The 15,340-nt window shown below is 49.9% G+C and overlaps 1 protein-coding gene across 2 annotated transcripts in view; it reads left to right on the forward strand.

The window, feature by feature from the left end:
- Positions 1-344: 344 nt before the first annotated feature.
- IGSF3 (immunoglobulin superfamily member 3) overlaps positions 345-15,340 on the forward strand; it is a 100,812-nt gene continuing 85,816 nt past the window's right edge. Inside the window, exons 1-2 of one of the 2 annotated variants that reach the window (XM_082684949.1) lie at positions 345-485; positions 1,155-1,831. In XM_082684949.1, coding sequence (XP_082541075.1) covers positions 1,789-1,831 — 43 coding nt within the window. In that variant the 5' untranslated portion in view covers positions 345-485; positions 1,155-1,788. The remainder of the gene's footprint in view (positions 486-1,154; positions 1,832-15,340) is intronic. The other variant, XM_082684948.1, reaches the window with a different exon arrangement.

A 15,340-nucleotide genomic window follows, 5' to 3' on the forward strand; every position in this document is an offset into this window, starting at 1 on the left:
GCCCTCTTCAAGGCTGATGGGTCCTTTGCTGGGCTTTGGGAAAGGCCTTGTGCTGCTTGCCCACGGCGCGGTAGCCTGAGTGTGACGCCCTACTCAACTTTCAGGGCTGTCCGGCCCACACGCTCCCAGTGCCCAGGCCCTGGCGCGGCTCTTGCCCTGGGCAGGTGCGCCCCACAGAGCAGCGGCCCCCGCGTCCCCCTCCCCCGCCCCCCACCGGGCCCCTGGGACAGGCCGCTCTTCTCCGGGGGCGGGGGAAGGGGCGGGCCAAGGGCGGGGCCTCTCGCCCAGGCCACCGCCCTCGCCCCGCGCGCGGCTCCACCGGGTGCAGCGGGCCGGACTGGAGGGGCGGGGACTCGGGAGGGGCCGGAGCGCGGCTGCCGGTGCGGCTGCGGGGGGAGAGGGAGAAGGCGGCGCGTCCCCCGGAGGCGTGCGCCCAGACTGCCGGCCGCCGGACCGACGCACGGAGGGAGAGGGCCGGGGGCGAGGTCAGTATCCGGTGGGAGCGCGGGCGGCGCGCGGAGGGGCGGCGGCGCGGGCAGCCGGGAACCCGGGGCAGGGGGCGGGGAGGGCGGCGGCGGGCGCGGGGCCGGCTCCGCTCCGGGGTCGGGCCCGAGACCCTCCCCTGGCCGGTCGGGCTCGCGGCGAGCGCGCCCCGGCCCCGGAAAGCGCAGCCTCCGCTCCCTTCTCCCTCCGTCTCTTTTCTTCCCAATCAGCGAAAATAAACACCCGGGAAGGTAAAACAATAGCGGGGCCACCTGGGACGCGGCGCGCGCGGAGCTCCCACGTTTGGGGCGGGGGCCGGAGCTGGCACCGGGAGTGGCGGCCCCACGTCGGAGCCCCCTCCCGCTGTGCCCCCGCGAAGGGTGGGGCTCCCCGCGGCGCTGGGCTCGGCAGGAGGTGAAGGGAATTCCCTGGAGTGAGGCGTGTGGGCAAAGTATTGCTGGAACAATCGGGCTTCCCGCATTTGCCCTGCTGTGGGCAGGGAAACTGAGGCGGGGGCCGGTGTAGCGACTTGCCCAAGGTCAGAACGCCCGGATTGACTGTCCTGATCCGGGAACGGGACCCAGGCGTCCCGAGCAGCCCAGCGCTCAGCGCCTCACGGTTTTGCGGCGCTCTTGTTCGCCTTTGATACATCTCTGTTGTGTTTGTTTTAGAAATCTGCTGGCATTGTGGGACCGGCTTCGCCTCGGGGGCCGCAGAACGCCAACTTGCTTCGTGTGTCCTGGGTAGGTGTGGGGCAGGTGGCAGCTCCCTGACCTACCGACATGGATGGAGACGGACTTTTTGATGAAGAAACCCAGACAGTCGGTGCCATTCCGGGGCGATTTAGCTGTCAGAGGTTTTGACAAAACCTGCCCTGTTTCCTTGGGGGAATCCGAATGAGGGAGCTTACAGACACCTTCACTGGGAAGCCAAGGACATTTCTGTATAATCAGTGGATGAAAGGATTTTCTCAGACTCTTTTTTCCCTTTTCCTTGAGGATTAATTCACTGCAATCTACAATTCCAGTGGAAACCGCAAGGCACAACAGGATGTGGCAGAAGCCTAGAGGGCCTTCAGAATTGTTCTGGACCCTTCTTTTAGCATAGGGGAGTTCAACACAAGCCACTGGCCGCCCCCCTGCCCCCCATCCTGCTGATCTCTTCTCTTTAACCTGTTTTCATTTTTTGAGTTACGTTCTATTTCCACAACTGTCCTCTGGAGCTATAAGTGGATTGCCAGAAATGAGAGATTAAGTGCGAGAGAAGAGGGAGCGTCCTGTGTTGTGTCTCTTCTCTGCTGCCGACATGAAGTGCTTTTTCCCAGTGCTGAGTTGTCTGGCTGTGCTGGGTAAGTGGCTCTGCTTATCAGTGCGATCGATGTGAAAGTTTAACCTGCTGTTGGTTCCTGTAATTCCGTGTGGTTCTTTCCCATCAACACTTGGCTTGGGGGCCACTGGCGCACAGCAGATATGTATCACAGGTTGGAATAGGGTACCAAGAGGCCCTATTCTGACCTGGGAGGAACGGTGAGATATTGTTTGCTGTCTTTAAGAAGGAACATCTACTGTCCTTGAAGTGTCTGTCCCAAGCCTTGCCTTGGGGTGAGATCCCTCCATCTGCGTGTCAGTGGTTTAGGGACTCCATGTGCCTTATAAACTTCAGTGTCTTACCCGCTGTCCACATTAATTCCAAATTCAAAGTGGCAGCGTTATTCTTACTGTGGGGAAAGTTGGTTTGGTGGTAATGATGGAGCGTTTTTTGTTTTGTTGTGCCTTTTGGGGGAGGGGGAGTAGTCATGGGTGGGGTAGGGTGGCGAAGGGATGCATTGCCCTGCCTGAGTGGCCTGGAGCCTAAAAGTGTTTGAGGATACCAGTCTTATGTCCCCTCCCCAAGGAAACTCAGAGCATAGTTCTGGAAGAGGAGAGACTGGAGGAGGGGAAGCTGCTTGCGTGGGAATGTGTTAGGAATGGTTTTAGTGCCCCTACAGAAGGCCAGAATGCTTAGAGCAGGGTGAGGAACTGTGGTCTCAAGAGGTAAACCCTTGATACCTGCCCTAGGGATCCCCTTCCCATTGCAGAGCCCCCGTCCCCCCTTGCCCATACTTTCTATACCATCAAACATCGGCTTGTGTGTAGTATCTGAGGACACATCTTGGGTCTAGGATAAACTTCCTAGCCAGGATCTGATGCATCCTTTCTGTCCATCTCCCCAGAGCTCGCACAGGAGCCCACCCTCTGACCTCTCTGTGTGGTTCTGTCCCCTGAGTGAAGAGGTCACCATGGCTGCCTATGGTGTCTGCATTTCCGAATCTAGATATTTGGCATTTACAGAGTTTATTCATGACCTGCTGGCAGTGGAGATTGCTCTGATGCGTTGTTTGTATGCTTGTAGGAGTTTACAGTTGGGTGGAAAGAACAGGTTTTGGAGTTTGAGAGCCTGATTTGAATCTGAGCCTCATCGTGATGGTCCTATAAACCTCAGTAAAATGGGATGATACCTCCAAGGACTGTCTTGACAGTGAAAGCCTATAAGGTGTCCTGAATACCTTGACTGCTTTGAAAAATGTCTGGAACACATTATAAACGTGTGCAGTCAGTGATTCTTAAACTTGGGTGCATGTCGTAATCCCTGGGGGAAGCTTTGAAAAGTCCCGATCTCCGGCAGCAACCCCAGACCAATGAAACCAGATTCTCCGGGAGGGTGAGCCAGGCATCAGTCTTTCTGCTCTCCCAGGTAGTTCCAAGTGAAAGAACCAGTGTGTGAGTTCATTAGTGCCAGCCCTGTCCACCCTGGCACACACTCAGGCACAGGATCCCTGGGCAGGTTCGTCGGTGCCGTGCTCAAGGGTGGGTGAGGATAAGGTGTCCCCGTGTCTCCCTTCTGTTCAGGCAGAGTTAAGAAAGCAGATAGCTCTCTGTGCACCAGTCCTGAATATCCCATTGATATTTGTTCATACTGCATTTGTCATTGACTTCGTGTCTGGGTTTAAATCAGTAATTAGTGATTCATGTGGATTCAAGAGGACAAACAAGGAAGGCCCTGGGGAGTTGGAGGAGGTGGTATGGCTAAGTGGGATAGAGGGCTGGGTGGAAGGGTGGGGCCCAGGGCAGGAGAAGGAGCCACCAATGGCAAAACAAGGAAATGGGACATTTGTGCCTTTTGTTTGTTCTGGCTGCTCTAGAAATGGGAGGCCTCCTGCAGGTCCCTCTGCGGCTTGCGCTCTGGGCCACTTGTGGACTGGTCCTTGGGCCCTGACACTCTTCTCTTGCCTCCCCTCTCGCCCCCTTAGAAACAGGTGCCGGGGAGGGAAGGAAAGGAGCCTCAAGGTGGCCGCGAAAGGGAGCACTGGCTGCCGACCAGAGGACCAGCCGTGGGTGAGGGTGGGAAGGTTTAGAAGTGTGGGTGTGTCTGGTGCTTTACATCCTGCTGCTGAAGGCGCAACTTCTCCCATCACTGAGTGACTGTCAGCAGGGGTGGGGAGGGCCTCTTGCTACCCCCCCTGCTAACCTCCGAGAACTGGAGGTGTCTGGGGAGGGAACAAAACCCAGGTTGGGGGTCTTATTTCCTGCTTGCAGTCTGGTGTGGGCTGATTCATGCGTCAGCATTCTTGCTGTGTAATGTAAATTAATGTGTAATGTGAATTTCAAAGAGCAAAGAATTCCAAGGTTTTGTGCTCATGTGGGTCACACACCCAGAATCAAATTTTGTTTGTACAAAGTAGGATGAGGCTAAGTACTCTGCACAGTGGCACGGGTACAGGTGCTGTCAGCCTTCAGAAACAGCAGTTTGAGTCAGAAAGCCCGGTGACAGTCCCTGAGGGCGGACCCGGGGTCAATCTCCCACCTGCCACCAACTCCCTCCGCACCTGTGGACCCACGCTTTGTGCTCCCTTCCTTTGCCAGCGTCGCGGATTTTGGATCAGGTTCCTCCTTTTCGGCCTGTCTGGGGGCTGACTCCTGCCCTTGTGTCTGTCCTCCCCAAAGCCACAGTGACCGCTGTGTCTTGTCTCTTCCTCTTGCAGCGCTGGCTGCCCCACCCAGCTTGGGAGCCACTGGCTGCCACGGCCACCCTTGTGCCAATTCCAGAGCCACCTGATGCCCAGGCCTGGTTGAGCCACGAGGGTTAGTGAAGTCTCCGCTGCTGAGAATGGGCAGAGCCAGAGGGGCAGAAGATGAGAGAGAGAGAGAGAGAGCGAGCACGAGCAGGGGCTGGTGTGACCGTGGCATGACTGTGGCGTGCGTGTGAAAAAGGAGGGAATGAGGAGAGAGGGAGAGGGGGCCGGGGCTGTGCCAGGCAGCAGCCTGCATGAGTGACAGGGACGTGGCAAAATGACAGCCATGTGGGAGAGACAGACTAGGATTTGTGTCTGCAAGAACAGGAAGGGGACGGTCCAGAAAGATGATTGTAAGTTTCAGGCCCATAAAGCAGATTTCAGTTTTGCATAGCCATGAAGAGTTACGCCTCCTAGGCCAGTGCTGATTGATGTCGCAAACAAGACGGAATAGCTTTAAAAGTGTGAGCCTGGAAAGAGGAGATTGGGACATCTGTGGATCAGCCCAGGAGAACCTGTAGCTGGCTCATGACCATTCGTCGTCTCCTCCAGTGGCGGCAGATTTCATGTGTTGAGTTTGAGAGGCTGCTTGCTTGAATAGGATGGGACCGAGGCAGTGATCCCTTACCACGCTGTTAGCTAGGGAGGAGGCCAGAGGGTTCTTCCAAAAGAGATTGAAGGGAACTTTGATGTTCTGATGAGAGTGAGCTTGGAAGCAGGACTCATGATCAAAGGCAGAAGACACAAGTGAAGCAGCTTGGGGGTGGCCAGCAGATGAGTTCTGAAGATCGTGATTTATGGGTGAACAAACACCGTCCCTAGCAGTTGTTGCAGGGGTGGTACACTGTCCCTTTCCTGGGGACCATTTGACCGGGGTGCCTGAGAAGGGAATTATCAGGAGGACTAGACTGGCTAGGAGGTCTTTCAACTCTGCGAGTTACTGAGTCACCACTCTGCCCCCCAGGCTGTGTTAAGATGCCGCCATGCCCTGCACTTTGCATTGCAGTAAAGCAGTAATGATACCACCTCTCCTAGCTCTGGCCTTGGCTGTGAAGCGAGCCCCGTCTCATGAAGTCCTCCACATACACTCACTGGATAGAGGACTCCCAGCATCACCTGTGTGTAGATGGAGCTACTGAGGTCCAGGGAGGTTAAGGAACCTGCCTCAGGAAGACTACTGTACCAGCTCAATATGGTGTTCCACAGTGGCAGGGATCCAGGCCCCTTCTGTCTTGTCCCTCGTGCATGCCTCCATTCCCAAGGTCATGGCATGATCTGAGACGGCTGTGCCAGCCCCAGCCATCATGAAGGGGGTAAAGGCTTGGTGAAGGGCAAAACTTCATAATTTAAGGACATTTCTGGAAGGTTGCCCTCCCCTCTTCTGCTTATACCCCTGTTGGTTAGAACTTGAGTGCATGACTGTACTCGGCGGCAAGGGGGCCTGAGAAATGGCATCCTTAATTCTGACCAGCTAAAAACTGAGGGTTCCGAGAAGAGAACAGATGTGGGAGGGTCAGCAGTGGCTTGCTGGCTGAGCGACAGAGCTAGTGAGTGACAGCAGAGGGTTTTGAAGCCAAGATCTTCTGGTCCAAAGCCTGTGTTCTTCCATCTCACCAGCTGCCCCTCTGTGACTCTGTGGCCCAGCGCCTGGCCTCTAAGAAGCCTTATCAGGAGGGCGCGAGCCAGATGAGCCAATAGTTGTTACAATGGGAAGCAACGTAAATCTACATACAATCACGCAGGCAGTGTTGTGATTTTAACAGTAGTGACCGTAGTGTTTTTAGTCCACTTGTGTGCCAGTCACTGCTAGACACTTGGCGGAGCAAAGCCCTTCCATACGGAGGACCCTCCCTATCATGTTCACTGCTGTAGCCCCAGAACTCAGCCTTATGCCTGGCATAAAGTAAGTAGGTGTTCAGTTAATTTTTTTAAAAAATATTTTTATTTATTTATTTGACAGAAGTAGGCAGAGAGGCAGGCAGAGAGAGAGAGGAGGAAGCAGGCTCCCTGCTGAGCAGAGAGCCCGATGTGGGGCTGGATCCCAGGACCCTGGGATCATGACCTGAGCCGAAGGCAGAGGTTTTAACCCACTGAGCCACCCAGGTGCCCCTGTTCAGTTAATTTTTTGATGACTAAATGGTTTCGGTATTCTTCCTTGCCCAGGACAAGGAAACTCAAGGCTCAGGGAGCTCAGGTCGTTTTGCTCAAAGGACAAGTGCTAGAGATGGGCAGAGCCTAGATCTGAATCCAAGTTGGGCTCTAGAACTTGTGCTTTTAAAATGTCGACAAACAGGGTGACATTTCATCTTTCTTGGGCCCTGGATCCTTGGGGCAGTATGGTGAAACCTCTGGACCCTTTCCCTGGAGAACATTCTGAAATGCGCAAATAAAAACACATCGGCTAACAAAGGAAATCAATTATATTGAAATATAGTCATCAAAACATTAAACCAATTTATGATTATAGCAATACACTTCTTTAGTAACACATTAAATAATGAGCCTCTAGCAGCAGGTCCAACAATTATTGTAATTATGGCATAGCGAGGCACGAAAACGGTATGTTGAGGTATCAGTGTCAACCATGATGTGATATGAAAGCATGTGTGATTTTTGCTGTGACAGAGTCACAGGTCCTAGAGACATCATCATGACGGCTGCCTGCGTCCATAATCAAACATTCACAAAGAGGTCCACATTCACAAAGAGGTTAGTTGAAAATAAAGGCGTATTTTTCTTTCCCATTCAAGTTCCCATAGCTCCTGACTTCTGTTCAAGGACCCCTGTGAAGTGCAAAGTGAAGTTCAGTGTAGGCGGTGGTTGCCGGGAGCACGCTGTGTGAGAGGACTTCATTAGCTTTCCGAAACGGGCAGGGTTTCCATGCGGGGAGCATTCTGTTCCCAGTAGAATCCTCATGGCGCAGAGGAGACAGCAGTTGTAATGGTGGTAGGGTGGCCCTGTAGGGTCTCGAGAAATGACTGGCGGTGGTTTTAGGGTCCAGTTCACCTAGGATGATGAGGGCACATAGAACTGCCTTCGACTGTAAGGAGTTTGGGAGTTGGGCTTAGGCTGGGTCTCCCGGAGCCCAGGCGGACCACTTCCGCTGAGCCCTGGCCTGGAAACTGAATGAAGTGGCGCCATTGCTGGCCTCCCCTGGTCCCTGGTCTCGTGCATCCTCCATTATGGCTCCTTGATTAATATTTTTAGGTTCCTTCGGGAGCTCTTCATTTGCCATGATTGGACACCTGTTTCTTTGCTGCTTGAAAGTGAGCACAGCTAACTCCTCGCGAAGGGTTGGTTTTTAATTTAAGGAAATTTAGGACACCTGTGTGTGAATGCCCCCTGATTTTCAAAGAAATGAGTGGTTGCGTCAAAATCAAGCTTCCATTTGTAGAAAATCACATGTTGCCAAATTCCCTCATCAAGAACGCTTTATTAAGTGACTAATTGTGGGCCACAGTGGTGGGCACTTAACAAAGACCATGGCAGTGAACCTCCCTGAACTGGAACCTTCAATTAAGGGAGATTTTGTTTTTTATTTTTGAACTCCGCTTTCCGAAAGGCAAAAATCGCAAGATGTGGTAGCAAGGATTTATTCCAGAAATTAACTTCCAGGCCACCATCCGTCCAGTCTCTACATCTTCCGCATCTATAATTATAGTAGCAGGAGAGAGTGATGAGCCTCAGGGCACTGCAAGATCTTAAATCAAAGATTAAATTATATTAACTCTACTCAGGCTGGAAAGTGATCAGATGTGTTTGAAAAATCTTTATAACAGGCTTTGTGATAATGAGAGTTGAAACAAAGTTTCTGTCTAATCCTCTATTAACCCTTTAATTAAACTCCCCCCACATATCCTCTTCCTCGTCATCCAGGTGACCCAGGCTTTGCCCAACGTCCCTGTCTTCTAGGCGATGATCCTCTAAGGCCAGCAGTAAAGCAAGCAGTATATCCCTGTGCAAATGGACAGGAAGACAATGACACTATGTGCTCTCTCCGAGGACAGGTGTCTTGGGGAAGGAGGGGGTGGGCAAGTTTGTTCTTGTTTTCAGCTCAGCAGTAGTAGGGAGGGAACTTCTGTCTAGGAGAGGGATGAGGCTGGAGTAGCTTGTGAGTGAGTGGTCAGTCTGGAAAGGCTTTCTGGAAGAGCTGGAATGTTAGGCATTTCTTGAGTAATAGGACAAGGAGGATCTGGCAGAATTGCGGGGCTGGAGGCCACCATGGGCGCATTGCAGCTGCTTTGAGAAGGTTTCCCAAGGACTAGAGAAGTCTGACGTGAGTGTCAGTGGCTGTTGCCGGAAGGAGCAGTCAGTCCGTTGGCATGACGTCTGGGTTTGGATCTGAGGTGGAAGGAAGATACCAGAGAGCTGTAAGTGGGTGTTCTGGAGGACCTCTGGAGAAGTAGCCAGGGAGGGTAGGAGGCATTCCTGCAGGTGAGGGTCTAGAGTGGAAGTGAAGGGGACCTGTTCCCCTGTTCCTGTACCAAGGAAAGAGCTTTCATGAATCCATCAGCACATCGTCAGGGCAAAGACATTCTTTTTTTTTTTTTTTTTAAGATTTTATTTATTTAATTGACAGAGAGAGAGAGCTCATGAGTAGGCAGAGAGGCAGGCAGAGAGAGGAGGAAGCAGGCTCCCCACTGAGCAGAGAGCCCTGTGCAGGGCTCGATCCCAGGACCCTGAGATCATGACCTGAGCCAAAGGCAGAGGCTTTAACCCACTGAGCCACCCAGGTGCCCCAGGGCAAAGACATTCTAACAAAATTGTGAACTCAAAGAAATGCGTGGCCTCTTCCCCTTGACTTTCAGGTCCCTAGGCCTTCCCTTTATTAAAACGGGGCAGGGGATTGGGGGAGAATCCGATACCAGTTGTGTGTTCTTTCCCCAAATCTGATTCTTTGACGTCTGGGAGCATGTTCAGGATTGCCTAAACTTGGCCTTATTTTTGTGTGTTTAATACTGTTTTTGTCTGTAGCACCCATTTTCCCATTCTTTGGAGGGCGCTCCATGCCTCCTTTCTCTTGGTGACTTCTGAGAACACAGTCTCTGCCCTCAGGGCATTGGATCCCGGCCTGTGGCGTGCTGGCAACAGAACTGTGTCATGAGGCAGGCTGTTGGCCTCCTTCTCACAGACCCCTTTTTATTAACTTCCCTTCCCTCAGGCGCCCCATCCATTTGAAGTCTTCTGTCTCTCAGCATTAAGTAGTAATTAATCTGTTTCTCCTACGTGGTAACCACTGTGATTGCTCGCTCTTGCTCTAGTGATACTCTTCAGCTCTAAAGCGACATTAATCTGACACGCTGCATTGCCCGTGACCAAAGGACGCACATGGCTTTATCTGTTGGGTACCTTAGCCCTGTATCTGCAGTGTAGGGGAAGTGGAGTCATTGTCGGGTGTTTTGAAATGTCTGAGGCGGCCAGCTTTCCTACCCCACATGTTACTTTGAGAGCCCCAGGTCCTTGGATAACCTAGACGGTGTTTGCCCATTTGTTGATTGTGTCAGTGACCTTGACTGACTTTGCTAGGAAGGACTTTCAGTATGGAGCTGAAGAACCAGCCATTGCTGTAGGTCAGTCCACACTTGTCCTGTTCAGGGACAACCTCCTCCTCTTTTTTTTTTTTTTTTTTTTAAAGACTTCTAGAGAAGTTTCCCAACTTCTTAGATGTACCGATCCCATCAATCTTAAATTTACTGAAGACTTGATTGGAATTAACTCATAATTTAAAACAACAAATAAAGTGTTGAGGGTATAATATTGTATAAAAATAAGATGATGAGAGATTGGTTTCAATTTCAGAAGGTAGCTTCTATTGTTTGCTTTGTTTTTTGGATTTTAAGTTGTTGACAGAGATAACAGGGGAATATAGTTGTGAATAAAAAATCTAGACAGTGGAGATGGAGGGTAAAATGTGAAAGTTCCTCTCTCCACCCTATGTCCCTTACTGAGTCTGATATATATTCTTTACAGTGTGATAAATATTCTTCCAAATCTTTTTTTAAATAATTTCTATGCATATATTCACACCAATATAGATTTTTTTCTGACAGAAATAGAATCATACAGAATATATTGTTCAACAACTTGATTTTAAAGGGGTGATTTACCTCACTATTTTTTCAGGCTTAATTTTATGGCCATATCAGAACTGATTTGGTTATTTTATAGCTAGTTGGAACTGTAATTTGTGAAATCATTGGGGAGTAGTGAGCCTCATTCAATAGCTATATCACGGAATAATTTTGTCTTGCCGTATCAAGAGTCATAATTATAAACACTACCCTTAAATTTTAATGTACTTAATGAAAAGAATCGACTTGTTCTGAGTATTTTCTCCCCAAACACATACATTTAACAAATTAGGTACACACATATTTTGTTGACTGTTTTAGTTATAATTTTGAAATTATGTTGAATTCAAATGAAGCATATTTAAAACTTGTTAAGAGAATAACCATAAATATTGGGTTTGGGATCTAATTCAGTCAAGTTTCATATTTTTTCCTAGACTGGGGGTAAAATGAGGGAAGTTTTCCTGCATTTTGAATTCCCCAATGATTCTTCCATTTAGAACGAACTGGACTACAGTAACTGCTGAGGTTACCGGCTACCAGACGTTTAAGACCCAAAAGAACACTTTTTTCCCCCTCTATCCCTGCGGAAGCAGCTATTTCTGTAAAAAAAAGATTATCATTTCAAAGTGTTGGGTTACTTCTCAGGTTCACTAGTGTGACTTTCTTTAAATCCCTGGAAGCAAAAGCAGGTTTCTTGGATCGGTCACCTTTAGACCTGATTTTTAAAATAGTGCCCATTTTGGAAGGATGCTGGTTGGATTCATGTATCGTAGTCAACCCTTCTTCAGCATCGGGGTTTGACCTGCTCTTCCCCAACCCGAGACTGCTGTTCTGCTGGAAACCACTTACACGACTTTCCTAGGAAGACTTTTGATCTATTCATCCAGCAAATATTCAAGTGTGGACTCCAAGCAGCCCCTCATTCGGTTGCCTCCCATAACTAAGAATGGAAAGGTAAAATCGTGAGAAACATTTTAAAAAGTCACAGGATCTGTATTTTTAATCTTAATAAATAGAAAAATTAATTAATAACACTCTGACGTGGGGGAACTCTTTTCTGTCCCTGAGGTATGTCTTTTCTCTTACTGTTACTGAACATCTTTTCCTCCTGGTTTTTTTCAACTCTGCTTTAGCAGCTGTGAATTACATATGCCCCCTCGGCCCCGACAATGGCCTCTGAAGGAGTAAGACATGAGTGCCACTGATTGGGGGCGACTGGGGTGGGTGGCCCCGCGAGCGCAAATTCTTTCTTTTGAAAATACACAAATATCCCAAGTCCTGGATACGTGGAACGTCCTTACTTACTGCTGCGGATATTGTCTGTCTCTGGGAATTGGGAATTTCGTCCTCAGCTCTGAATTTCTAGGAAGCCAGAACAAAAGAAAAATAGAGCAATCACATACATCCCATCATGCCGGAGGCGGCTTCCACACCAGGGTTTCTCCTGAGGACCCTTCATGTGGGGGCTGTGGTGGTGGTTAGCTCGATGTGTCTCCTGTCTTATACTCCTCCTCCCTACTTTCCTACAGAGTGGCTCCCCTTGGGGAGCCTTGTCGGGGCAGGCTGTGGGGACAGCTCAGGGCCCCCTCCAGTGTTGGGCCTGGGTTCTAGAAACTGTTGTGTCTCCTCAGGGTGGTCCAGGCTCTTCCAGTCCTGCACCTTGCCAGATGCTGTCCTCTGACCCAGGGCTGCTACCCCTAAGCATTCATCGATCATTGCTTCCCCTTTCTCTACCAGTCCCCCAAGTCGCAGGTTCCAGGCAGGTTGGAAACTGTGCTGGGTGGGAGTCACCCCAGCTCCAAAGCTGGTGGCTGCTGCTCCCCAGAGCGTCTGGATGGAGCCCTCCTCCTCCCCGTAGGCAGCGCTTTTCCAAGGCCTTCCTGGTGTGCCTCATCGGATTTGTTCCATGCTGGTTTTGTGTTGGCTGGGAGTTGGCTGGTCTTTTGGGGGTTCTGCTTCCCACATGGACACGTCGGTTAGATTATCAGAGATGGCATGTAGAGTCATTCTAGGCTTCTCCTGAATCTAGATCACCCTTTAGGATGCTATTTAGAGATGATTTGCTAAATAGTGTCTTAAGGTCTTCCGATGTTTTAGTATCCAAGGAAGCATGCTGGACAGTGTTGCCATCTGCCTTCTAGTCTTCCATTACCAACAAGCAAGCTTGCATCTGAGTGCTCTGCCTAGCTCTTTCTTTGTCCCTGTGTCAGAATGGGCTGTGGCCCCCTGCTGGGGGTCCTGGTACCTTGCTGGCTGGAGGAACAGCATCTGAAACTCCTTTCTCACACGTATGATTCCAACCTTTCTGAGCAGCTCTCCACCCGCTGGTGAACTTCTGGAAGAGAGAAAGTAGATTAAGAACTCATGTGCCTCTGGGCTTGAATGTATTTGGAGAGAATCCTTAGGGATCTCCTGTGTAATCCTCTTCTCTTAAAGGGCAAGTGTTCTGGAGGTGAGGAAGGGACTGCCATAGGCCTGGGCTGGGGGAGTGGAGGGACTGGAGACCACCCCTCACAGAGCAGAGAGGGAGTCTGGTGTACGCAGCCTTTGTTTTAAAATGAAAACATGACGTAATACCAACATTTGCTTTTCCACTTTTACCCCCCCTCCCCCCATCACCACAGAAGAGCTGTAATTTTCCATATTTGGAATTTGGGGAGAGCCAGGCCTCCTTTGAGGACAAGGCCAGATTCAATCTATGCTTTGGGGGAAAGTAAGTGAATACGAGAGAGCCTTGAGGGCTGCGGTATTTATGGTGACTCTGTGATTACTGCATGTGCCTCCTTGTCATAATTTATTCAGCAGCCCCCGATGTCCCAGAGCTGGTGCTGTGCCCATCAGTAATCTGACTCTTGTTTCCTTCTGCCTATTTTCCCTTTTGCAAATGTATAGGTCTTCAGCTTTAATCAAGTAGGCTTTTACTCTGTCATCTGTAACGGGGATGACTGAAGTCATGTGGAGGATTTTAAGTATCTAATCTCTTAAGACATTCAGAGCATAATCTCCTCCAACCCCGATCATCCTGCCTGCATCCGCGAGATTTGCGAGGTTCTGCAGAGGAGGCGGGATGGGGACTCTGGCATCCTTCGGAGGGTCCGGCCTCCTCCTTGCTGGCGACAGATCTTTGTTGGCTTTTGGCCTGGGGAGAGGGCCTGCTGATCGTTTGCCATGGCAAGAGCGTTCGAGATGCTCCGTGAATGTGACCAGCGTGTCAGTAAATCTCAGAGCCGGTGCAGAGGACGAGAGGCCAAACACGCAGGAAGATACCAGCCAAGTTCACCGATGTCTGTGCAGTGTGTCTGGGGCTGGCTCTCTCAGACAGGCTGCAAGATAGACAAGAGGCCTGTTGGTCAGTGCTGTTCACCGACATTTGTCATTATGTTATAGCAGGTCAATCAGAAAGATCAGGGGGTGCAGGTTCTACAGTTTTCATGTGCTTTGCTTAGAAATGGGACGTGACTTTGTGTGTGTGTCATTGATTAGACTAAATTGGATTACGGTCACTCTTCAACATGAGTGCCCGGTTTAGCACCTTTTTTTTTTTTTTTAAATTTAATTGACAGATCACACGTAGGCAGAGAGGCAGGCAGAGAGAGAGGAAGAAGCCAACTCTCTGCTGAGCAGAGAGCCCGATGCGGGGCTTGATCCCAGGACCCTGAGATCATGACCTGAGTCAAAGGCAGAGGCTTTAACCCACTGAGCCAGCAGGCGCCCCTTACAGTCACTCTTCAGATTGTCATTTCTTGCTGTGCTGTTTTCAACCCTTTCGGTGGTTAGCTCGGGTTCTCGCTGTCAGAAGTGTCTTCCTGCAAAGGAGTTTGGCGGATATTCCCGCAGTGCAGACTTTGGTACTCTCTTTCCATATGATGGTAAAATCCCTAAAAATGGAGACTAATGAGGATTAGTTTAAAATTAGAAAAATGTTTGAATTACCAAATATTTTCCAAGAACTTCACTGTTATTACTTTTAAGTAAATACTGTAACTCAAATGAGGCTAATAGAGCGCCTAATAAAAGATCCTTGGGGATCCTGCTTCAGGAGAGAAATAAGAATGATTTGCAATTAGCGTACCAATTGTTTATGTAAATGGAGTTTCTGAAAAACTGGATTGTGCATGAAAACAGTTTGTTCTCTTAAGTATTTTAAGTAGTCCCTGTGAAACCCTGTGTATGTTCGCTGCTGCCAGTAGACTCTGTATGGTATACAGACCTGTTTCGCGAAGACCTAATTCAACCCTATTAGCAATATCAGAACTCCCAAGTTAGTCAAGGCCTTGATCTTACCCTCCCCCCACCCCCATGCTGGCTGCAGCACCTGTGCTTACCTATCTTAACATGAGTCAGTAAGTTGAGCAAATATCTGATCTTTTCTGCCACGTGCTTGGCAGTGTGTTATATAGAAAAGACAACGATCACCATCCTTGTGTAGCTTTATAGGCTAGCAAAGAAGTCAAGCAGTCCACAAATAAACACACATATTGTTAATTATAGGAACGAAGCTAGACAGTATGTTACTTTGTAATGCACGGTCTAATGCATTAGACTGTAAGCCCCATGAGCACAGGGACTCTGTGGGTGTCGTCAGCCACGGTGTCCCAAGCCCTTCCTAGCCTGTTGCCTGGCATGGAGGAGATACTAGATTGAGTTGTGCAACATTGCCCCATTTGTAGGTCAGCAACAGTTGAATATCAGCAGTGTCATAAGGTTCAACGTAATAGCTCTTCAGTCAATA

The sequence above is a fragment of the Mustela nivalis genome, assembly GCF_964662115.1.
Source record: "Mustela nivalis genome assembly, chromosome: 10".
Taxonomy (NCBI): Eukaryota; Metazoa; Chordata; class Mammalia; order Carnivora; family Mustelidae; genus Mustela; species Mustela nivalis.